Here is a 25,883-nt window from a genome sequence, read left to right as displayed (position 1 = left end):
TACCTTCTTCCTTGGGCTTTTAGACTTTCCAGCATTTGTCCCTGACTCCCACCTAGTGGCTTCTTCCAGTATTGCACAGGGACAAAGAGCCTCCCCACAACCAGCACACCAGCCTAGCAGGAGTCCCTTGGGAGAGAAGCACAGGAAAGAGCGCGCTGACACCTACAACTCTTGAGCTCTCAAGTTCACACCTATAGTGGGGAGGGCAAGAAACACGCACTGGAAATGGGCTCACATAGGCTTCACTTATCTCTTTTTTTGAAAAACAATCACCAAATTTCCCCTTTTCTAACATCCAGAAAGCCAAGATTTTCCTATAAAACTCCCGTCTGTGACTTTTCAAAATGAACATGTTTGCCACATAAATACCCCACCCATCTCTTGCTCCTGGCCCTGAGCGGAGAACAGAGACGAATCGCAGGGCACAAGAAACTCAAGCTCACGGTTTATAATTCGTAAAACAGCTTCTCCCCACCCCCCCACCTTTTTTTTTTTTTTGTAACTCCTCTGGCTTTTTAATACGGTGAGCAGATTTGCTTCTCTGGCCGGAATGAAAGACTGCAGGCTGAACCTAGCGGGAACGTCGGAGCGCCGGGAGCTGAAGGAGCCGCCATCTGTGACACGGCGGCTGCGCTGACAACGGGGGTGGCCGTGCACCCTCCTGGGCTGGGCTTTTTGTTTCTGGAGAGACTGGTTAAGAAGGTAGCTGAGAGCACGCGAACATCTGACGGACAGACTGACACAGGTCAGCACACACCCCAGAGGGGCCTTACTTCCCTTACAGCCAGGCCCAGAGGAAGCTGCCGATTCAGGGTCTCCCATTTCACGGCTCCGGAGATGGCGGCCTCGGCCGAGCCCCGACACGGGGCAGCTGTGCCTAGAGGGGCTCCCTAACCTGTCTCCCCTTTGCAAACCTAAATGTCTAGACTGAGGAAGGCAGGGGCTGGTGGCTACCAGGGGGCCGCTCTATAGCCTGTAAACTGCAGGACTGGAATGCGTGGCCGGATCCTGCAGACGGACTGTCAGACCAGCTCTCATTTCCAGTAGGGAAACTGAGTCCCAGAGGGAAAAGAGGTTCACCCGTGGCCACATGCGAGTGGCAGACAGCCGGCTTTTTGCCTCATTCCACATCGCCTCACCCTGGTTTGCTCCCCTCCACCTGCCCAAGCACGCTGACCAGGACACCTGCACCCTGGCTGAGGAGAGCATGGGCCCTCTGGGAGGCCACACCGACTCCACGAACGCTGCTCCCAGAGGGCGGCACAGAGAACAGCCCCTCTGGAGCGTCTCTGCCAAGCCCCCCCGCCCTGGAGCCCGGGCTCTGCCCTGACGTGCCCACGCTCCACGGCTGCTGGGTTTACCTGCCTTTCTTCAGACTTCACCTTCAGCCCCCGAAGCCTCAGGTCTTCACCAAAAATCTCCCTGACCCACATCCGAAGTAATGAAACAGTGGAACAGACTGATGCCTTGCAGATGATGAGTGTGTGCGCCCGACTATTAGAGCAGGCCCTGGAGCTGCTCCATCTGCAGACCCTGCCGGCTCTGGTATCGCTTGGGCATCTCCCAGGAACCTGGGTCACCCGCCCACTTCCCCCAGCCCTGCAGGGCCCATTGGAAGCTGGCTGACCAGCCCTTTACGGACTCCACTCTCCCTGAGGGCTTCATCCCCCAGGTCACCACAGGCCTAGGGGGCACCTGCAGGGAGAGGAACAAGGTGGCCCCTTTCTGGAACTCAGCTCCATTCCCATCACAGCAGAGATGCTGCAGCCTTCCAGCCCGGGCCTCAGCTTCACCGTCTACAAGTCCTGACCCTGAGCTCGGCCCCGTCTGCCAACCATGAAAGCGGCTCACACTCTTCTGCTATCACAGGACAGCCTCACTGATGCTTCTCTGCAGGCCAGGCTCCGTGATCCCTGCTCGCCTTGGTCTCCAGGAACTTTTCCTATACAGGAGCCCCATCCGAAGCGCCTTGGCACTCCACCAACTTTCTGAGGCTAAGCCCAGAGTTCAGATACTGAAACTGTGCCCCATAGAGTAACAGAAGCTGATAATAGAAATGATTGAACTTGTCTTATAGAACAACAGATAAGAAAACAGCTTGCTAAAACCCCTTTGCTTGTAAATTGCCTTCATTAAGTTCACTTGTTTTTTTCTGTTTTCCTCCCTTTAATTGCATTCCAGCCCAGCTTCATGCAGCCCAGCTGTTTTACAGGAACTTGGAGTCAGCTCCTGCCCAGTGTGAGCCGGCCAGGGACTGGATGGCATCACCCTAAAACTGGGGCTGCGCAGATGTCTCCCTAAAACTGGGCCTGCGCAGATGTCTAATGAATGGCCTTTTGACATCAAAGGACTGGAAAACTCCACCCTCAGATGATGCTAAGGGCCTCCATCTGGAATATGCAGAAGCATTAACCCAGATGCACCTGCGCAGAACACCGATTTCCTCACTTCTTCCCTACTTCCAATCACCTCTCCCCTAAGACCACCCTCTTATCCCATAAACACTCCAACCCCCTCGCCTTCAGCGAGGCAGATCTGAGACATTCTCCTGTCTTCTCCCTTGGCTGCCTTGTGAATAAACTCTTGGCTGTAAACCACAGCATCGCAGCATTTGGCCTGCTGTGCATCAGGCAAACAGACCTGGTTGGGTAACGGGAATCAAGGCCCTTTGTTCCTTTCTTCATTGAAGTCCCAGAGGGACCCCAGCTTAGAGAGCCCCGCACATGCCTTCCAGGCCTGAAGCCCACCTTTCCTCATTCTATTAGGGGCCAAGGAAGGGAGGACCCTGTTTTAGGCCCCAAAGCCCTGGAAGCTTGCCCACCACCTAGCACCACTGAATCCTGGGCAGTTCTGTTCCACGGACACTTGTCTTTAGGATGAGCCTGGCTTGTTTGTAACTATTCCCAGGCCGAGAATCCCTGCTGCTGCCAGCCAATCTGTGTCCAGCCCGGCCAGCACCCAGCAAGGAGGAACCAGCCCCACTGTAAAGAAACAGCTGCCCGCACACGGGCTTTCTGACCACGGTGCACTAGGACCACAGCTCCCTCACCGTTCAAGACATAAGGGCGGGGGCCCAGGACTAGTCCGCTGTGTGCTCGAACCGCCAACCGCTTCCCCACATCCACTGCGGCCTCTTCAGCAGCCCCTATTTCTGTGTGCTACAGCTACCAGTATCTGTGACTGAACATCCCAGTTACAGTTACTGTTGAACAGTAACAGGAGACCACGATTCCTGCCCTCTCACGCCAGCTAATTATTGGCCCTTGGGTGGAGACCTGACCCAAGGGCAGCTAATCCGATGCAACAACCTTTAGAAAAATCTCTCCAAGGCAAGCATTCCCCCAACCATTGTAAACAGACCCCGAAACAGATCTGCAAATCTAAAGCAAGCTGTTTTCTGCAATGCATCTTCCAAAACCAAACACAGCTGAGCATAAATGAAAATCTTGAATTTCTGTTTCTTTTGCAATTAACATTTCTTCATAGACCTGGAGGGCTTGGCTCAAAAATTATGAGTTAAGCCAATGAGATTCTTTCCTTCAGGGGTTAACACACACACACACACACACACACACACACACACACACACACACACACACACAGCAAATAAGAACTTGTCAGTCAACAAGAATAAAATCACACCTAAAGGACATGTGACAGTCGCCCTGAGCTGTCTGCCTAAGGGACATTTATTTCCCCCCCTCCATCATGGTTCCTTCCCGACAGACGCCCCCCCCTTCCACTATGATCAGTGAAAGCACCAACACTGGTTCCCCAGCCTCCCTGGCAGCTAGGGCATGCGAACAAATCCTGACCATTGGGACCATATGAGAAGCTGGGGGGGGGTTCAGAGAAATCTTTCCCAGTTTTATAAAAAGAGGACATATTCTACCTCTGGACACAGCTGTGTGTGTGTGAGGACAGGCTGCCCGGAGCTGCAGTAGCCTTCTTGCAACTGTTAGGGGACACACCTGAGAAAGAACCAACACCTGAGGATGGTGGGGAGAAAGATAAGAAAAGCTGGAGCCCTTGAGGTCATCCCAGAGTCACTGATTTAACCCTGGGACCGCCCATCCTCTGGACATCTCGTTAGCGACATTTAAAACTCCTTACTGCTTATGCCACTTTCTGAGAAAGAATCCCAACTGACAGGTGTCATAAGGCAGGGATGGATCACGCCAGGCCAGCATATGACAAAGCAGTAACTGAGGTTTACGACGAAAGAGAACAGCACAAACACCCAAGGGACGTACAGATACCATGAATTAGGACTACCTGCCTGAGCCCTCGAGCTACCTCGTTAGCTCCAATTTTAAGTCACATGGGATTTTTTTTTGGTAATAATTCAAGCGAGTCTCTGGTTTAAAGCAGTGCTTCAAACTTTAATGTGAATACGAATCACCTGGAAATGGTTCAGTGGATGGGGCAAATTCTTTTTTTTTTTCTTGAAGACAAGCTATCTAGTGATACCAAAACTGCTGGTCCATAGACCAGAACTTGTACAGCAACATCTTCTAACTACAAGTACCAACCTAAGGCAATCTAAAACCAATCTAAAGAGCAGCAGTGGGTTTCTTCACGGCCTTGGCTTCTATCTCCACACAGATAAGACCTGCTATGGAATGTGCGTGCCTTGTAAAATGACTTTAGGTCTCTGAGACCTAAAATACACACAGGTGGTCTCTGTCTAGAATCAAAACCTTAAACATCCAGCCCTGGTTTCTTGGAATGTTTATATGAACTTCTGACCTCTCTAAAAGTACACCATTCATAGGTTGCTGATGGCCATAACCACTCCAAAAGTTTTATGAATGCAACAACTTTTAGAAAAATCTCTCCAAGGCAAGCATTCCCCCAACCACTGTAAATAGCCCCCAAAACAGATCTGCAAGTCTGAATACAAGCTGTTTCCTGCCATGCATCTTGCAAAAACCAAACACCACATCGACTACTTTGGGATCAAAAATATTTTTTAAGAATCTCTTTTGGTAAATTATAGAAGTTAGATCCATACTTCATGCCACACACTAAAAAGATTGATGAATTCAAGTAAACCATGTGATACAAATCAAACTAAACCTACTGAGAGAGAATACAGGTGAATATTATTTGATCTGAGGTCAGGCAGGGCCTTTCTAGAAAGAAAAGAAGAAATTCAAACAGGAAAGACCGATAAAATTAGTTACAATCCTTTTAAAGTCTTTGCCTCAAAAAACCACCATAAATAACGTTTTAAAATAAAGTGAGGAAAAGAAATGCCGCAAAGAAAAGGGTTAGTAAAAAGTCATTTAAACATAAGAAAAACACTAAAATCCTAATAGGGGTGGGGGGTGAGAGAACACAAAATATTAACAGACCAGACTAGGGCAGGCACACCCAAGGGACTCAAGGTGATCTCTGGAGGGGTGGGGGTGGGGAGGTGTGTGAAGAAAATATTCGAGCTATTTTCTTTTTTAAAGTTTTTTTGATGTGGACCATTTTTAAAGTCTTCATTGAATTCGTTACAATATTGCTTCTGTTTTTATGTTTTGTTTTTTGGCTGCCAAGCATGTGGGATCTTAGCTTCCAGACCAGGGATCAAACCTGCACCCCATGCACTGGAAGGTGAAGTCTTAACCACTGGACTGCCAGGGAAGTCTCTAGAGCTATTTCCTTAACCTGTCCTTTAAAAAGGATTTTCTATCTGGGACTATGTTTTATAATTTACATATATTAGGACAATTCTCCATATACGAATATGTGTATTTGGAGAAGGAATTTTTTTCATATTGGGGTAAGAGACCAAAAGTTTGGAGACAATACGGAATACTAATTAGCTAATAAAAAAAATTTAGCCTTCCTACTAAACAAAGAAATGCAAAGATAAAATGAAGCCGTTTTTCCTATGAAATTAGTAAAGCTATTTTTTCAGTCTTAGTGCTTGTTGATCAGGATATACCTCAAACCCTGCCAATGAAAATATAAATGAGTAAAACCTTTTTGAAAAGTGGTTTGGAAAAATGTGTCACAAGGCTTAAAGATTAATATCTTTGATCAGAGTTGCCAGGCTTAGCAAACTGTATGAAACATACTTATTAAAAATTCATTGTTTATCTAAAATTCCAACTTAACTGAGCATTCTGTATTTTGTCCGTTAACCCTGCTTTAACTCTATTATTCTACTTTCACGATTCTATCTGAAAATATTTCGATATAACAACAAATATTTCTAGACAGTCTGTGCAGCAATGCCGTATCATTAGTGAAAGATTAAAAGTAATTTCAATTCAACATTAGAGAAATGGTTCCATAAATTCAAGCACATCTATACAAGGTAAAAATACAGTCACTGTAAATTATGTATTTGTAGTCTTTCTTTATCCCACTTCATGCAGATATTCACAAGTTTTGCTGAAGAAATGTTCACGCGTTTCCTGCCCTGTATCTGCTAGAGATGGCGCATGCTGTGCAGTACACATGCACTGTCTCACCTTTCTAAAGTTTAATAAGCTCTGAGTTCTAAAATGCATGTGGACCCAAGGGTTTCAGACTGAGGAATTATGGACCTATCATTTTCTTGAAGCTTTATAAAATTTTCTGTAAACACTACAGCCTGAGTCAGTAGTACTTAGCAGGACTGCAGGGAGGGACGGGCGCCCATGCCAGGTGTAAAGTGAGCTAGAAAGCCGCAGCTGCAAAGAGAGGTGGGCAGAAGATGCTGAGACATGACAGGGGAGAAGCCGGGATCAACATCATGAAGCTGCAAGTACGGTAACAGCCAGAGAGTTCCTCTCTAGCGAAGCAAAGGGGGATCCTTCTGCTGTGGGAAGGAGAACTAAACTACCGAAGTTATCCCCCAGCAACTCCCAATCTGGTTAAAAGCGTGAGTGGAGGAGCAGGTGGGGACTTCTGTCCCATTATCGGCACAAGTCTGAGAGGACCCCCAAGAACCGCCTTCATGTGGGGGAGGAATGAGGAGCCAGCTTGCAAACCTGACCTGTAACAGGCCTACCCGAGACCCATCCGGCAACCTTCACCTTCCTCTCTGGGCATTATCGGTTGCTACTGTAACGAATTACCACAAACTTAGTGACTTGCAAAAGCACAAAGTCATTACCTTATAGTTCTGGAGGTCAGAAGTCTGAAATGAATCTCACTGGGCTAAAATCAAGCTGCCGGCAGGGCTGCTCTCCCTTCTGGAGGCTCCAGGGGAGAGCCCAGTTTTCCAGCTCCTGGCGGCTGCCTGCATCCTTCAGTTCTCGGCCCTTCCGCCTTCAAAGCCAGCAGCAGCGGCAGACGACTCCTTCCCCCACCACATCCATCAGCCACTGAGTCTTCTGCCGCCCCTTCCACTTATAAGGACGCCAGTGATTACACTGGGCTCACCTGGAGAATCCAGGCTGCTCTCCCCATTTTAAACTCAACTGATTAGCAACCTTAATTCCACCTGCTTCCTTCCCCTTTGCCACATACAGTAACTTATTCACAGGTTCTGGCCATTAGGATGTAGACATCTTTGAAAGGCTGTTATTCTCCCTACCCATGGGTATACTACAGAACTCCAGGCAGACAACCTATGTAATGAAAATGTTGAACAACACATATAATGAATATAATAAAGAATTCTTCGGTGCTCAGAGGAAGGCATGGGGATAAGACTGTATTGACAGACTCCTGAACAGGAGTAGCTAGGACATCTGGGATATAACCCGTCTAATCACAAATGACTTGGCCTCCAGAAAAGAGGATCTCAACCTCCTTCGTCTGTGGTTTTCAACATCAACCTGCTCCTCCCAATTTAGTGGTCCTGTTCCTGTCATCCTATCTCTGTGCATACTTCCCAAGTTTGAATCAGAGCCACTGGGTTCTAGCTTTAGAAGACTGCAGCCCAGCTTTCATCCTCAGACTCAGCTTAGGTAATGATCACACGCTCCCTCTGGCTTCCCAGCCCTGGACTGGGTGCCAATCCAGCTCATTTCCGGAATGGACTGGTTCCTTGCCTTACCCATTCCCAGATATTACTCGTCTTTTAAAGCTGACTGGCTGGTCTCCACAGGGAAGGAGATGGGTAACAAAAGCCCAAAATTTACAGCTTTGGTTACTCATCTGCTTCCCTTAGAGACCAGCAGGTGTGCAGGATTGATCTAGAGAGGGCAGGAGGAGAGTCAGGAAACCTGCGTTCCACTCTAGGGGCAGGAAGGACTTCTAGGGCAGGGTGGTCTGAAGAGTAGGGGCAGCAATAACGGGATGGATGAGGAAACAAGGTTCTAGTCTGTTGTAAGAAACGAGGGGCATGGTGGGTTCAGCTGAAAATAGAGACCCCAGCTAGGGATTATAACACAGCAAATTGTGCATGTACTGTCTGGGGGGAAAAACCTTCCATGTTCGCTCTTCTCTGGCCCTGGATTTCCCCTTCTCAGGAGAACAACGGGAGGGGCCCAAGCAAGCTGACTGTGGAGCTTAAGCTGCTTGACCAGGCCCTACCCTTCTGCTGGGAAGGACCACCACCCACTGCGGGTTGGCCAAATCTGGACAGGAAGCAAGAAAAGACTGGACAGTCCACAGATGAAGTAACAGCCCCAGGTGGTGGTGGCATGCCAGGGGCTCCGTGACCGTGTTCCCCACCCAGGCCATGGGCCTACTCACCAAGCTCTCCTCGAACCACTCCTTTAGGTAGGCAGCTGTGGGGCTGGGGATCTGGCTCAGGAGGGCTGCTCTCTCCTGAGAATGCTCCAGCGTCTCCAGGGCCAGCCTCAAGTCCTCGACGAGACGGAGCAACGGGAAGGGGTTCATGTAGGAAGCCGCGGAGGCCAGTCCAGGCTCACAGGCACCATCGCTAATATCTCCCCCCGTGTTAGTGCCTGGAACAAGAGAGAGGCGGGAACCTTGGTAAGAAGGGTGGACGCCACGGGCAAGGAACTGATAAACAGCAAAGTTAGTGAAAGGGGAGAGGAAAGGGATGGATAAGAAGCCTAGAGGAACCACTTCTGCCTCAGCAGAATCACTCACAACGTGAACTTTGCAGAAATCACCTTTCATCCTGGCTTGGGCATGAGAGAGGCACATGACTGTGCCCACTGGGACTGGCTTAGGGAAGCTCGCAACTTCAGACAACTGGGGAAGCACAGCTAGACCTCACCCACGACCAAGGACATGTGCGCTAAAATGGTGAGATGCCAGTCTTCAGCTCTGATATTAATAAATTTGTCCTCTTCTACGTTAATGTGGTAGACTGCACAGATGGCCACCAAAAGTCCATCCCATCCTCGTGCGGGCATCCTACTCCCCTCGTCCTGAGGGGGACGCTGACTCCGGGCTGGTCTAGTGACTCGCTCTGATCAAAGGATGCAGAGGAAGGGGTGCTGTGTGGGGTCTGGTGAGGTTGAGTGAATCGAGATCTTTCTAGATCTTCCCAGTTGGGAGATTCTATACCCTCTGACATACTCAGAGGGTATAGAATATAGAGGGTATACTTTTGACTTGTATCTATTACTGTGTGTATCCATATCTCATCTCCCTTTATGGGCTGTGAAGTCTCTGAGGGCAGAGCCCCTGTCACAGTTAGCTAACATAGTTATCACGCCCCCTGACCAGTAGATGGTGAGGGGGAACTGGACTGAATGTCTGTACATATGCTTGGATGAATAGCTAAGAGGAAGAGTACCTGGATTTCCCCAGAGATCTGGGATACTGGGTCTTTTTCTAAACTGGTATGTCCCAAATAGGACTGTTTTTGCCTTTCTAAACCCCACCATTAAAAAAAAAAAAAGTCTTCTTTGCATAATGTGTACAGTGATATATTTTTCAAACCAGAACTGGGGCAACAGAGTCTAACAAAGGATTTCTGTGCTTCTTTCATCAGTAAGAAACACTTTAGAAAATATGGTTCATAGTGGAAGTTCTAGGGCATTTGGATTGTTTATAAAACCAACAGAATAAAATATTTGAAGTCAGGACTCTTGCTGGAAAATGTGGGCTGTAGGGCTACCACATCCACGGTTGCACTGCAGGCCTGACGTCTAATTCCAGGTTCCTCTGCTCTTTTAAAAGCCGACTTCCTACTTGCCATGGCAGTCTTTGGAATGAGAAATCCACACAGAAGGAAACAATTACTGTTTGATTGCCGGTTTGCTTTCTGAAAGGGTGGGATAGAGGGAGTCGAGGCTCACGATCCACAAACAAGTCCACGGCTCCGGGGAACTAGGAAACGGCCCTACTACCCACACTCTGATGTGTGCTCAGCGCTTTCTGGCTCCTGCAAATACAATTTAGAGTTGACCAGGAGAGGCCACAGCCAACAACGTCAGGAAAGAAAGTGAACAGAAGCAGGGCGAGACCCCCCCAATCTCCAAATAAATGCTAAGTAATCCCTCTGCATCCCGGACACACTTCACACACACACACACACACACACACAGACACACACACACACACACACACACATCTATAAATGGAGGATAAGTCAGGCCAGGAGTAGGTGGGAAGACTGAGATTTTCATTCACTTTGTATCACTCCTTGGCCTTGGACAAGTTCCTTCCATTCTCTGGGCCCCTCCCTGCCCTAAATCCTCGGGATTCTTCCTTACTATTCAAATATTGTGTATGTGTGTAAATGTGTATGAGTACATGTGTATCTGTGTCTATTTTTCCACATGTATACACACGTAAAAGACTTTAATTTCTATTTCTTGGCAATTTCATCAACACACAGGCTCAGAAAATGGTCCAGAATGGTGAAACTCCTAAGGCCCAGCATTAGCAAAGGCAACAATCACCCAGGGAATTCCCTGGTGGTCCAGTGGTTAGGACTCAGAGCTTTCACTGCTGTGACCTGGGTTCGGGGAACTAAGATCCCACAAGCCTTGTGGCGCGACCGAAATAACAACAACAAAAAACCAGTCACCCAGAAGACTCAGTTCCATACTCCACATACATTCCCTACAGATGATCAGTTCCTATGGAAAAACTACAATCACAGAGGAAAATACATCAAAATCGGACTATCAGATGCAACAAATAAGAAAATGCATGCCTTCATACCTGGGTTTAACAAAACAATACAAAAGAGACAATAACATAAGGCAAGGCGTGGACCCCTAAATTACGTCTCAGAAAACAGCAGCTCACCTCATGTTCACACCCAAATAAAGTTTCTCTTTGGGGGCAATCTCTCAATTACTTTATCTTGAACAACAAAGCACTCTTTAGGGAAGACAGATTAACACAGGGGACTTCAATTTTACATGCAGACTGAAATCACTTGGGGAGTTTTACAAACTACAGATGCCAGGGTCCCAACCTCCAGAGGTTCTAATTTGATCGGTCTAAGGCTGACCTGGGATAACAAAAAGCTCCCCAGGTGATTCTAATGTGCAGCCTAAGTGGAAATCATTGACTAGCAAATCAACGTTGATCAATGTCAAATTTTGATGTTTAGAGAGGACAACCTGAGAATTTTTATTTTAAGCACCCACAACCAAAATTTAATACAGATTCAGTAATTGTTAGGGGAAGGCAAGACAACATAAAATGCAAATATAGGATTTCACTGAAGGTCTTTTAATGATCGCTTTCAAAAGCAACTAAGTATGTGTGTAGTAGTAATTAGGGTTATTCAGAAATGTTTTGGTTCTCCTCTACTTAAGTTCATAGTAGGATAACACTCTGCCCCTTGAAGTTACTCACAGCCACATGACTTTTCTGGGTAATAAACATGAAAAGTGATATGTGTCACTTCTGGGAGAAAGTCTTTAGGAACCAGAGCACAATTCCTCATATCTCTTTCACTTGCTCTGGTCTCTGGCAACGGTGGGGACTGAATCAGCCCGTGTTCCAAAGGGAAGATGATGTGGACCAGAGCTCTAAGTAGACCCGGGGGGAACCTGTATGAGCTGTTTCAAGCTGCTGACATTCTGGGACTGTTTGTTATTGCAGCATAACTTAACCCGTCTTCACTTACACAAAGTATATATGTTGAACAATTTAGAAATATATACATACAAGATAAACTTCTAAAAAATGATCTTTTACTGCGTGGACCACTCCACCTGCCACAAGCCACAGCAAGGGTAACAGGGAACCAGCATTCTCAGTGCTCTGAGCCCAATGTGCGGTCTGGTCCCACGAGGGGGTCTGAGCCGGAGAAGGGACCCCCCCCCCCACCTCTCAGCCACATTCACTCAGTGTTTAGCCCCAAACACAGATCTCTGGGGGGCAGGATGAGAAACGCTGACATGCTGCCCTCCCGGGAAGATAGTCCAGCAGCTGGATGCCAGGAGCGGGGGTCCCCGTGTGCGTGGCTCCCCCAGCCTGGGGTGGGCTTCTGCCCTGCTGAGCCAGAGCAGGGAGGGAGGGCACACACCTTGGTTCAAAGACCACAGACGCTCATAGTTCTTACCAAGTTCTGGTAGATTCTATGGAATAAATGTTTCTTCAGTGAAATGGCTCAGGATCATTTCCAGGGAAAGGCTCTTTGCATTCTGTAAAAACTGATTTTCTCCAGCTTCACATTTGAGCGGATCTGTAGAGCTCCCTTGGCTGTCATGCTGAGAGCAGGATGTCCCTGTCGCTTTATTATGCAATGAAATTTGAATTAAGATTATCACGAGCCCCCCAAAGGCTAATAAACACTTAATGAAAAATGGCACAAGAAAAAAAAAAATGTCCCTTGCAAAGGGACCCTCCACTTGCTTCTCCTCCACTGACCACTACCCACTGTGAAGCTTTCCCTTCTTCCCTGGCAAGTACAACAGGATTTTATGACCTTACCCTGCATCCAAACTGTATTAAATTCGTTATTGTTTACGTCTAATATACACTTGTGTGTATTACTCAAGGTCACAGAGACTTTCTCCTACGCTTTATTCTAAATGTTCTGTAGCTTCATATTTTGCATTTTGATTTAAGATTGATCCAGAGTTAATTTTGTACAAAGTATGAGGATTAGGTCAGGGTTCTTTTTTCTTTTAACTATGGCTATTCAATTGTTCCAACACCATTGGTTGAAAAATAAATAAAATATTTTATTTGTGGATGTTAAAAAAAAAGATCCTTTATCATGCAGATGGGGGTTCTCTGGCATAAGATGAAATATCTATTGAGAGCATCATATGTGAATTTTTAAAGTGCTGTATTTACAGCAACTGAAAAGTGAAGATGATGGGCCTGAAAATGGGGGTCCCGAACCCCCAGGCCGCAGACCAGTACTGGTCCGTGGCCTGTTAGGAACCGGACTGCACAGCAGGAGGTGAGCGGCGGGTGAGCGAGCGAGCGAAGCTTCTTCTGCCGCTCCCCGTCACTCCCTATCGCTCGCATTACCGCCTGAACCAACACCTCCCCCCACCCCTCCCCACTGCCACCATCCATGGAAAAATTGTCTTCCACGAAACCGGTCCCTGGTGCCAAAAAGGTTGGGGACCGCTGCTCTAAAACTCTGCACATCAAAAGTGCTGTGCACGTCAGCTGCACTAGCATTACCTGGGAGCTTGGTGGAAATGCAGACTCTCAGACCCCACCTCTACATTTTATCAACATCCCCACATGCTCTTCAACTGTTCTGGGATGCTAAAATTATTCAACAAGCAGCTCTCATAATAATAAACACAGTATGTTGGAGATAAATGTAAAACGCTTGAATAAAATCATTATTAAAAATGTGCCAGTGAGATAAGAAATCCATAATTATTTTACATAATGCTTATAAATATACAAGTAACTTAATCAATAAATTAATATTATGAGTACTTGTCTATTTGGGAATCTATTTGGACATATATGATATGTTTTACATAATTGAAGGAAAAAAATGAGAGAAATAGAAACTTTAATGAAAGAATAAGAAGGAGCGAGAAAAGCACAGAACAATTTGAAAAAGAACCACGTGGAAACCAAAATGAAGAATGCAATTATTCAAGTGAGAAATTAAGTGCACAGGTTAAATAACAGATAAGAAAATTACTGGAATGGAAAGTGGAAGGAAGTATATAGAGTGAAGCAGAAGCAACAAAGAGAAAATGGCTATGGATTTGTCACAAATAAAATCTGGAGTCTTCTCAGTTTAAAAGACACACACTGAGTCCCAAAAACGATACATCAAAACAAACCCATCCTAGAAACAACGCAGTGAAACTGAAGAACACCAAGGACAGAGGAAATTTAAAAGCAACCAGAGATAAAAGACAGACTGTCAAGAGACTTCTCATCAGCAAAGTCCCGATGACCACAAAATAATATCTACAGGTAGCTACCAACCTATAACCTGTACAAGATAAACTACCACTCAAGGTTAAGACTAAAGTAAGGTCATTTTTCACATAATGACTCGTGCAACTTATTACTGGCAGGCTATTCCTGAAGGGATTTTAAAGGATCTACTTCATGAAGCAGGAAAAACTGCACCAACCAAAAAGGAGTGGGATGAAAAACACATCCGGGGGGGGGGCGGGGGGAGCACCCAAGAGTGGCTGCAGCCAGGGTCTGTTTCCCAGGGTCAGCTGCAGCCACCTCCTGCCTCTCTGCAAGACTCTTCCAAAACCAGCAGAAGAAAGGCCATGTGAGAACACAGTGAGAAGAAGATAGCCCACAAGCTGGGAAGAGATGTCGCACCAGAAATCAACCCTGTTGGCACCTTGATCTCAGACTTTCTGGCCTCTAGGACTATTTTCTACTTCTTGAAGCTCTTCAGGGGTACACAGTATGACAAAATGCATGAGACAAGAATATTTATAGCAAGTTGTTACCCAGGCAGAGCCTTTGAATCCCAGAGGAGCTGCAGCTTCACCCTCAAGACACAGATCTGCAGCGTCCTGGGCACCATCAGACACCTCCACTGAAGACCCAGAATGGAGACCATTGGACCATATGTCCTGAACATTCTCTAACAACTACTTAGACCTAAGGTCTTTGTTTCAACACCTTCCTTTGAGAGCTAAGACTAGTTTATATAATATGGGACGATGAAAGAACTTAGATTTTGAGATCTGATGGATCTTGTATTTTTTCCTAATTAATCTTTCTAGTTAAGCTCTCTATGCTTCAATTTCCTGTCTGTAAAAAGGGGGTGGCGGGGCTTCCCTGGTGGCGCAGTGGTTAAGAATCCACCTGCCAGTGCAGGGGACACGGGTTCAATCCCTGGTCCAGGAAGATCCCACATGCCGCGGAGCAGCTAAGCCTGTGCACCGTAACTACTGAGCTTGTGCTCTAGAGCCCGCGAGCCACAACTATTGAAGCCCGCACACCTAGAGCCTGTGCTCCACAACAAGAGAAGCCACTGCAATGAGAAGCCTGAAGCCCGTGCACCACAGTGAAGAGTAGCCCCTGCTGGCCACAACTAGAGAAAGCTGGCACGCAGCATCAAAGACCCAATGCAGGCAAAAATAAACAAACAAACAAATAAATAAATTTTTTTTTTTAAAAAAGGGGGGTGCAATACTGTTCATCTTTCACAAGTTTCACAAGGATTAGGTAAAATAATGCATTATGATACCCAATAAAAATAAATGTTCAATGAATAATAAATAAATGAATAAATAAATAGCACAATATTTTGGGGTCTATAAATCAAGATGAAACCAGAACACAAAACTAAAATAATGTGGAAGATGGGGCAGTGATGGGAATTAAAGCATTCTAAGAGTCAGGTATTACTGAAGAGGAAGACAGAATTATTATTCTATAAAGATACTTATCTTTAGCCTTTGTGTTAAGGATGTATGTTTAAAACGTGAGCATTAAAAAAATGCAAGGATGAGCATGAAAAATGTAGAAATAGGGCTTCCCTGGTGGCGCAGTGCTTGAGAGTCCGCCTGCCGATGCAGGGGACACGGGTTCGTGCCCCAGTCCGGGAAGATCCCACATGCCGCAGAGCGGCTGGGCCCGTGAGCCATGGCCGCTGAGCCTGTGCTTCCAGAGCCTGTGCTCCGCAACGGGAGAAGCCACAACAGTGGGAGGCCCACGTACCGCAAAAAAAAAAAAAAGTAGAAATAGATGTTTAACTTCTTAAAAGAGATTTAAAAACAACTTGATCAATATTACAGAAGCCAGCAAGGCAAAACCAAAAACAAGTAAAAAAAAAGTTAAAAAGGAACAACAGCATAAAACAGAGAAATACGTACACACATACCTATATACTAGTAACTATAATAATTATAAATGCACTAAACACCTATTTATTTACTTATTTATGTTTATTTTTTATTTATTTATTTTTCTTATTAGTCAGCCATTTTGTACTAAACACCTATTTAAACGCAAAAATATGAATAATGGAGAAAAAGTAATCCAGTTCTTTGATGTTATTAAGAGAGACCTACAAAAAATTATGACAATGAATGAGTGAAATTTAACGTGTTCAAAAAATGAAACTCAGGACTTCATGCGTTGGAGTAGGTATTTTTGATCAAAATATTAAAACCAGTCTCACACACACACACAATCACTGGATAAAATGATAAAAAACAACAAAAAAAATCATCTGAATAGACCTATAAATAATTGAGCCATAATTTAATATTTTTCCACAGAGAAAATACCAGGCCAAATGCTTTTACAAGTTAGCTCTAGCCAATGTTCAGGAAGTGAATAATTCTAATCTAACTGGTGTTCAGTAGAGAAGAGGATGGACTGCTCCCAGCTGTCTCGATAAGGAGAGCCAGCCAGTACAACTTGTAGACCAGAGTGTGAAAGGCGCCCCTGGAACTGAACAATTTAGAAGTTCTGAGTACTACAAAGGCAAATTACGAGTCTTCTCACTGATGAACTCACATATCAAATCCTAAACACAAATTTACAAAACTAAATCCCATGGTGTGTAAAAAAGACCCTCTCCTTTGGGAAATGACGGGTCAAGCAGACCTAAAAAGAAAATTAAAAAATAAAGTGGCGATTATCAAAACAGCAAAAGGCACATAAAGAACTATACCCCAAACAACTAGAGGTGGCACGTTGTACTCAAGCACATATAAAGCATTTCTTCAAAACTGACTATAGACTAGGCCATACACAAAGTCTCGACAAAAATCAAGAATCGCGGGCTTCCCTGGTGGCGCAGTGGTTGAGAGTCCGCCTGCTAATGTAGGGGACATGGGTTAGAGCCCTGGTCCGGGAAGATACCACATGCAGCGGAGCAAGTAAGCCCGTGCGCCACAACTACTGAGCCTGCGCGTCTGGAGCCTGTGCTCCGCAACGAGAGGCCGCGACAGTGAGAGGCCCGCGCACCGCGATGAAGAGTGGCCCCCGCTTGCCGCAACTAGAGAAAGCCCTCGCACAGAAACGGAGACCAAACACAGCAAAAATAAATACTAAAAAAAAAAAAAAATCAAGAATCGCTATCATGGGTACTATTCCAGTCTCCATATTTCTGTGGGAGGGGAGAGTGGTTTCTACCTGCCTCCCCTTACTCAATTTTTCCTCAATGGCGGAAGGCCTCTTCTGATGACAGAACTAAAAGATGGAATTCTCTCTGGAGCTGCCCGTCCCCGTATGCAAGCATTAGCTTCTGAGGAAGCTTTTTCTGAGACAAGCTCTGCCCCAGAAGGTGGAAGTCTGTGGCCTGGGATTGAGTTCAGTTTGGGGTATGTGTGTAGGATGAGTGGATTCAAGGTCCTTCCTGACTGTGGCTTCAGGTCAAGCTAAGTTTCCTAATCAGTGAAACTCATGATAAAGCTGATATTTTGATCTCTTTCTGGCTGACTCCTTTGTCTGTTCCTTGACTGGAACCAAATAGGAGGGGAATAATGGGCTGTTATTCTTTTTAAATATTTTATTGAAGTATAGTTGATTTACAGTGTTGTAAGGAATGTTATTTATTAATCTTTGTGGTAGACAGAATAATGACCCTCCCAAAGATGCCCACATCCTAATCCCTGGAAACTATGAATGTGTTTGTTACCTAATATGGCAAAAGGGACTTTACAGATGTGATTAAGAATCATGAGATGGAGATATTATCCTGGAGTTTTAATCACATGAGCTCTTAAATCATAAAAGGGAGGCAGAAGAATGGGTCAGAGAGATGTGACATGAGGACTTGCCCTGACCTTGCTGGCTTTGAAGATGGAGGAAGGGGCCATGAGGCAAGGAAGGTAACTGCATTATAGCTGCAACAGGGCAGGTAACAGACTAGTTGTGCTCAGAAAAATCCCAAAGGACACCCCAAATTAAAAAACACACATACATACACTTTTTTTTTTTTTCATACATACACTTTTTAAAGCAACTGAACTGAAGGAAATTTTCAGAGCTCAGTAGCTCAGGAGAAAGAGAGCATGTGAGCTGGTGTTTTTGCCCTGCAGGCCAATTCCCTGGTGGCTTAACACCTCAGCTTGAATGGGCCACTTGAGGACAGGAGACAAAGCTTAGGGCCTGAGCAAAGGGAGAGGTCAGATGGAAGACCTCTGCATAAAGCCAGGATGCAAAAGGGCAATATCCTCAGTCTACCAACTAGAAAAAAGTCACCCCACAGAAGGAAATTCGGCCTCGATTCTGGAATAAGAACACACATAAACAATTTGATGTTTCCAAACATTAAAAAGGGGTAAGGGGGGCTTCCCTGGTGGCGCAGTGGTTGAGAGTCCGCCTGCCGATGCAGGGGACGTGGGTTCGTGCCCCGGTCGGGGAAGATCCCACATGCCGCGGAGCGGCTGGGCCCGTGAGCCATGGCCGCTGAGCCTGCGCGTCCAGAGCCTGTGTTCCGCAACGGGAGAGGCCACAACAGTGGGAGGCCGTGTACCACAAAAAAAAAAAAAAAAAAAAAAAAGGGGGTAAGGGAAGTGTAGAAAGAGTGGGACAAGTAGAAATCAAAAAATAAAATAGTTGATAAACAAATGGGACCTAATCAAACTTATAAGCTTTTCACACAGCAAAGGAAACCATAAACAAAATGAAAAGACAACCTATGGAATGGGAGAAAATATTTGCAAATGATGCTACCGACCATGGATTAATTTCCAAAATATACAAACAGCTCACACAACTCAATAACAAAAAAACAAACAACCCAATTAAAAAAAGGCGAAAGACCTAGACATTTCTCCAAGGAAGACAGATGACAAACAGGCACATGAAAAGATGCTCAATATCACCACTAATTATTAGAGAAATGCAAATCAAAATTACATGAGGTATCATCTCACAACAGTCAGAATGACCATCATCAAAAAGCCTACAAATAATAAATGCTGGAGAGGGTATGGAGAAAAGAGAACCCTCCTACACTGTTGGTGGGAATGTGAATTGGTGCAGCCACTATGGAGAGCAGTATGGAGGTTCCTTAAGAAACTAAAAATAGAGTTACTGTATGGTCAAGCAATCCCACAACTGGGCATATATCTGGAAAAGATGAAAACTGTAACTCAAAAAGATACAGGCACCCCAATGTTCACAGCAGCACTATTTACAATAACCAAGACATAGAAGCAACCTAAGTATCCATCAATAGGTGAATGGATAAAGAAGATATGATATATATACACATACACACACAATGGAATATTACTCAGCCATTAAAAAGAATGAAGTAATGCCATTTGCAGCAACATGGATGGACCTGGAGATGATCATACTAAGTGAAGCAAGTTGGAAAGAGAAAGACAAATACCATATGATATCACTTATATGTGGAATCTAAAATATGATACAAATAAACTTATTTACAAAACAAAAACAGACTCACAGACATCGAAAACAAATTTATGGTTACCAAAGGGGAAAGCTGTGGGGAGGGACAAATTAGGAGTTTGGGTTAACAGATACACACCACTATATATAAATATAAAATAGATAAACAGCAAGGTATAATTTGAGGGAACTCAGGGACTGAGTTCCCTAGTGTATAGCACAGGGAACTACATTCAATATCTTGTAATAACCTATAATGGAAAAGAATATATATATATCTGAATCACTTTGCTGTACACCAGAAACAACACAACATTGTAAATCAAATATACTTCAATTTTTAAAAATAAATAAATAAAAAATTTTAAAACACCTTCAAAATAGAAGGCAAAATGTCCACGAGTATAGGGGATCAAATACACCATCTAGCAGAGTGATTTTAATAAGTATTTCTCAGAAACTGGTAAGATCAAGCAGACCAAAAAAAAAAAAAACAGTATTGGTAGAGAAGATTCAAATAAGTTGGATGTAATGGACAATTATAGAACATGGCACATAATAACTGGAAAATGCACACACCTTGCAAGCACACATAGAACATTAATGAAAACTGGCAATGTTCTCGTCAAGGCTACAAAGCAAGTATCAATAAATTCCAGAAAGTATCAGAAAACACTTTAACCACAACAGAATTAAGTTAGCAATCAATTTTAAATACATATTGTTATATATTATTGGTTGATTTGTTAAGTTGAACAGATACATTCAAGTAAGTAGAGCAGAAAATGATAAACAATAAAGAACAGATGTTCAAAGAAGTTAAATATGTATATATATTAAGCATAGATACATAATGCCTATATATCTATACATACTGTGATGGTTAATTGTATGTGTCAACTTGGCTAGGCCGTGGTACTCAGATATTAAGTCAACATTATTCTACATGTTTCTGTGAAGGTATTTTTTTGATGAGATTAACATTTAAATCAGTAGAGTTTGACCAAAGCAGACTGCCCTCCATAGTGTGGGTGGGCCTCACCCAATCAGTGGAAGATCTTAATAGAAAAAGACTGACCTCTCTAGAACAGTGGTCCCCAACCTTTGTGGCACCAGGGGTCGGTTTTGTGTAAGGCAATTTTGCTACAGACCAGCGGTGGCAGGAGTGGGGGCGGGTGTTCAGGCGGTAACGCGAGCCATGGGGAGCAGCAGATGAAGCTTTGCTCGCTCACTGCTTACCTCCTGCTTTGTGGCCTGGTTCCTAACAGGGGTTTCCGGGGGTTGGGGATCCCTGCTCTAGAAGAAGTGGGGATCTTCCAACAGATGGCTTTCGGATTTGAACTGCAACACTGGCTCTTCGCTGGCACTCCAGGCTGCTGGCTTATCCTGTAGATTTTCGTACTTGCCAGCTTCCACATTCATGTGAGCCAATGCCTTAAAATAAATCTCTCTCTCTCTCTCTGTCTCTTGCTCTATGTGTCTCTCTCTATACACACACACACACACACACACACACACACACACACACACACACACACACCCTATTGGTTCTGTTTCTCTGAAGAACCTGGGCTGATACATATACACATTTAACTATTTACAGAATAGATAATATACACACCTACTATGGTGACTGATCAGCAAAAACAAGTCAATTCTTTGAAAAAAGTAGTAAAAAAAAAAAGTCTCTGGCAAGATTGATCAAAAAATAAAGAGAAGGCACAAATAAGCAATACTAGGATTAAAAAACAGATATAACAAGCAGCAGGTCTTAAAAAGATAAAATACGATAAGCAACCATATGCTAAAAAAATGGAAAACATTGGTAAAATACACAAATATCTAGAAAAATATAATGTGCCAAAACTCAACAGAGAAAAAATTAAAACCTGACTGTCCCTAACCGTTACAAAAAGACAATCTTCCAATGAGAAAATACAAGGTCCAGATGGTTCTACAGGTCAGTTCCTATAATTACAACTATAAGCAAGGATTTAAGGAACAAATGATAATTCCAACTTTACTCACATTCTTTCAGAGATTAGAAAATGAGGCTACAGAGCCATGAAGGAGTGAGAGGTGGGCTCTGTCAGCAAGGGAAGAAAACAGAATGATGGCTGTTGAGTAGGGCTCGCAGCCCCACTGTGGGCCATTCCGACCTCTTCACACGAAGGGCAGTCTTTGACATCTCAGCCCGCTAGGCACCTCTAAAATTCCACCCTGACTCTCCTCAGGTCAGTTTCATAGCAGAGGACTCTGCACCTGAGTCCTGACTGGGAAACAGGTGGCTTTGTTGCCAATGACCACTCTATGCTGATCCGCCTCGGAGAGGGTACAACAAGACCAACTAAATGTTCAGAGCTTGGACTCAATCATCAGCCTTTAACACCACAGCTGAAATCATTCATGGGCCAAAGTGAATAATCACAGTCTTGATCAGAACTTTCTCTGCCCTCACAGTCTTTAAAAAAAAAAAAAAAGCAGACACTAATCAGAGCTGGCAGAAAGGCCAGGGCAGAGCAACCTCTTTGTTTAACTGTTATAAAACACATTCCTCCTAACTATTCCTCATCAATACGTATAGCTCATAGATAACTGCAGGAGTAACCTGCTGCCCCAGCAAAGAGGAGTAAGTGGTCTCCTGGGTCCTGACCAGGGGTTCTCTGGTCCTATTACAGACGCAGCCGCTGACCCCATTAGCCCACAGATGAAGCCCTATGCAAAATTAGCTTATGCGGCAGTTGCTCTGGGCTATCCAGAGGGGTGTAATTAAGCAGTATAGTGTCCAATTTCGATCATCAACAGTGTAATTCAATTATGGTGTTATTTGTAGGCTGAATCACAGGGACTAATAAAGAGGAAGACCAGATCAAAGGTTAACATCATACTGGAACTTACAACAATGGTCTTTTGTATTAGAAACAAATCATTTTGACAAGAGTCCTGGGTTTTTTAACAGTCACCTCTTCCCAACTTTCTGCTATAAAATTCTTGGGTTCTAATTAAGTACAGCCACACCTGGGATACACTTATTCAGGTTTCTAAAATCCATCTTAGCAAGGAGTTTCACTTCACATTTCTGCTTCATTTCCTACTTCTGCTTAGAAGGCATTTCCTTCTCTCATACCTCCAGAGCAGATGAATGCCTTGAGATGATGAGGGTCACCATGTGTGGCCCTGCAGGGGTGTACTTGGCACTTGTGTATCAGGATGTCCTCCAAGTGTTCCCGGCCCGGTTGCTTCTACGAGCGATAATCTCTTGCACTATTTACACTGTTTACATTCATTGGAGGACGGGGGCACATTTTTTGCATTAAAGTCTTAATTACATCAAGAGCGGTATCACATGCCCTAAGGAAAGAGTTTTGGAAAGTGAAGAGTAGCCTATCATACTATAGAGTAATTAATAAAGGGAAAGTCCTTGTTATATAGTGTTATGATTATTAATAATCATTATTGAAGGAATTGTGTCTATTTTAGTAGGAATCCCTCTTGTTTCTGCATAAGTGCTTGCTATTTCGGGCATGCAGGAAGCCCATAAAAATTTCTTCCACTGAAATAAGTGTAATTGTGTTTTCATAAAGTGAGAGAATACAGTCCTCGCGCACTTGCTTGAGTACTTTAACAGATGCAAAAGCAACTGAGTGTTGAAAGTGTTGGTGGTGCTACTTGACATCCTTCCATTTCAACTGAACGAGAGAATAGAAATTTAAAAAGGACGACTTTAATGTTAACACAAAAACGTCACTTCTGCAGGATCTGTGTATCATGATTTGCTGCCACAATCTTCAAACTTTCTTTCAGCTGCTCCACCCTTAAGCAAAGGAGCCCTCACTTGGAAGTCGAATGTGTAAGAGAAGACAGCAAAGCCACTGTGGCCAAGAGAAGGGGAGGGGGCGGGGGTGGGGGTGGGGATGGGCAAGAACAGGACCGGACCCTCCACCCAGTTAACTCTCCTCTCCTGTAGATGGCCCCACAGAACCCCAGGGCTTGGCTACACTTCACCATAAAACCAACCCAGGAATGAATGGAGCCCAGAAGAGGCTCAGATGGCCCTGGACTCAAATTTTAGTTCTGTCACTTACCAGCACTATAGCTTGGGCAGCAAAACTAACGTCAGTACTAATATCAACAAAACCAAGAGTAACCTAGAGCAGCTGAGCACTTGCTAAGTGCCAGGCATTGTGCTAAGTGCCTTCTTTGCCTTCATTTAATCCTCCCAATAATAGGAGATGGGTACTGTTATTGCCACGGTTTTATATATGAGGAAACTGAGGCTCAGAGAGGGATTAAGCGATTCGCGCAAAGATTCCACAGCTAGTAGCGAGTGGCTGAGCTGGGATTCAAATCCCCACAGCCCATCTAACTCTGCAGTCTACATTAATTAATTACAAAAATCCCTAAGCTCTGTGGCCCAATTTGGCCCAGCCAACTTGAAAATGAGGATGGTTTTAATAATCTTGAGGAAAAGTATCCCACACAAAAGCATTCAGTAATTATCATTCTTTTTATTGCAAATGGCACAGCACATATGCCCTCCAGACACTCGCTAATAACCTCAGTGTTGCATTCTCTGTCAAATAGCTCCCGTCAAACGTCTGTGTGAGCCAATTACTACGGAAGAGATGGCTCACGGGAGGTACCAACCACCGACTCTTGGAGAAAATTAGTGATTGTTCCAAAAGGATCAGCCAAACAAAGGTACAAGTAGAGAAAATAATCAGCGAAGTTCAGCATGCAGCCAGATAAAACACAGGCACGGAAACCAGTAACTGCCTCCTAATCAATGAACAGGGGAGCTGAGTCACAAAAGTAAATAAAGTACACGTGACAGATATCTATTAAACCCCTATTGTGCGTTGCACTGAAGATGCAGCAACAAAGCCCCTGTCATCATAGAGCTTACATTCTGATGCATGAGGCACATAATAAAAAAAGAGACAAATATGAACGTAATGGGTCAGATGGTGATATGTGCTATAAAGAAATAAAAAAAGGATGAAAGGATGGGGCTGATGTGGGGATGCTATATTAGAGAGTGTCAGGGAAGGCCTCAGACACAGTGATATTTCAGTACAGATCTGACCTGAGTGTACTTGGAGGAGAACATTCCAGCAGAGGGGACAGCAAGCACAAAGGCCCTGAGACAGCCAGTGCTAAAGGGAGATGAGCCAGATGGAAAGTGTAGGGGGTGCAGCCACAAAGGCAGCCAAAGGCCAAATCGTATAGAGTGTTGACTTCAGATTTTTTTTCCCAGATGTTGGGGGTAGGAGTTAATTAATTAATTAATTAATTTTTGCTGTGTTGGGTCTTCGTTTCTGTACAAGGGCTTTCTCTAGTTGCCGCGAGCGGGGGCCACTCTTCATCGCGGTGCACGGGCCTCTCACTATCGTGGCCTCTCTTGTTGCGGAGCACAGGCTCAGTAGTTGTGGCTCACGGGCCTAGTTGCTCCGTGGCATGTGGGATCCTCCCAGACCAGGGCTCGAACCCGTGTCCTCTGCATTAGCAGGCAGATTCTCAACCACTGCGCCACCAGGGAAGCCCGGGACTTCAGATTTTTATCCTGAGATGGGAAGCCATTGAAGAGTTGTGGGGAGAGTGATGTGATTTGATTATTCTGCTGCTCTGTGGAAGGCAGGCTACAAGGGGGCAAGAGCAGAGCAGAGACTGCTCAGAGACCATGCATTAATCTTGAAGACCCCAGGCAAGTCTAGGAGGCATGCACAAGCCTTAGCTAGACAATGAAAACTACAAAACACAGATGGGTGAAATAAGGACCTGAATAAATGAGAACTCCGCTGTGTCCCTAGAGAAGACTTAGCATGGTAAAGACTTTTTGTCCCTCATTAATTTATCAAGAGCTAATATTTTATAGTCTTACTATATGCCAAGCTTTGTTTTAAGCACCTTACACGTATAAGCACAGCAAACTTCTTAGGTGGGTTCTATTATTATTCCCATTTTAATGTGAGGAAACGGAGGCGTGGTTCATGCAGGTAACTTGACGCAGAGCTAGGATCTGAACCAAGCAGTCTGGCTACAGATGCTCCCCCGACTAACCCACAAAGGATGCCTTGGGACATCTTAGACCACCTCGCTGCAAACTCTCATGTCTGTTCCAGAGAAGTCCGTGGAACCCTTCCAGAAGAAGCCTGCCAGGGTGGAGGCCTAAGGAAATGGGAGAAGGAGGGAGCACGTAGTACTGGAAGGCAAGAAGGATGGGTGTTCCGGGATCCACACGACCCACACCAGGGCCCACCCTCCACACCCACTGCAGAGCCCCAACCAAG

The 25,883-nt window shown here is 44.8% G+C and overlaps 1 protein-coding gene across 1 annotated transcript in view; it reads right to left on the bottom strand.

Annotated features, from left to right (window-relative positions):
* PPFIBP2 (PPFIA binding protein 2) overlaps positions 1-25,883 on the bottom strand; it is a 117,741-nt gene that overhangs the window by 87,654 nt on the left and 4,204 nt on the right. The window contains exon 3 of the mRNA XM_060018439.1: positions 8,626-8,840. Within this exon, the coding sequence (XP_059874422.1) occupies positions 8,626-8,840 (215 nt within the window). The remainder of the gene's footprint in view (positions 1-8,625; positions 8,841-25,883) is intronic.

The sequence above is a fragment of the Delphinus delphis genome, chromosome 8, assembly GCF_949987515.2.
Source record: "Delphinus delphis chromosome 8, mDelDel1.2, whole genome shotgun sequence".
NCBI lineage: Eukaryota > Metazoa > Chordata > Mammalia > Artiodactyla > Delphinidae > Delphinus > Delphinus delphis.
This window is presented reverse-complemented; position numbering and strand designations above follow the sequence as displayed.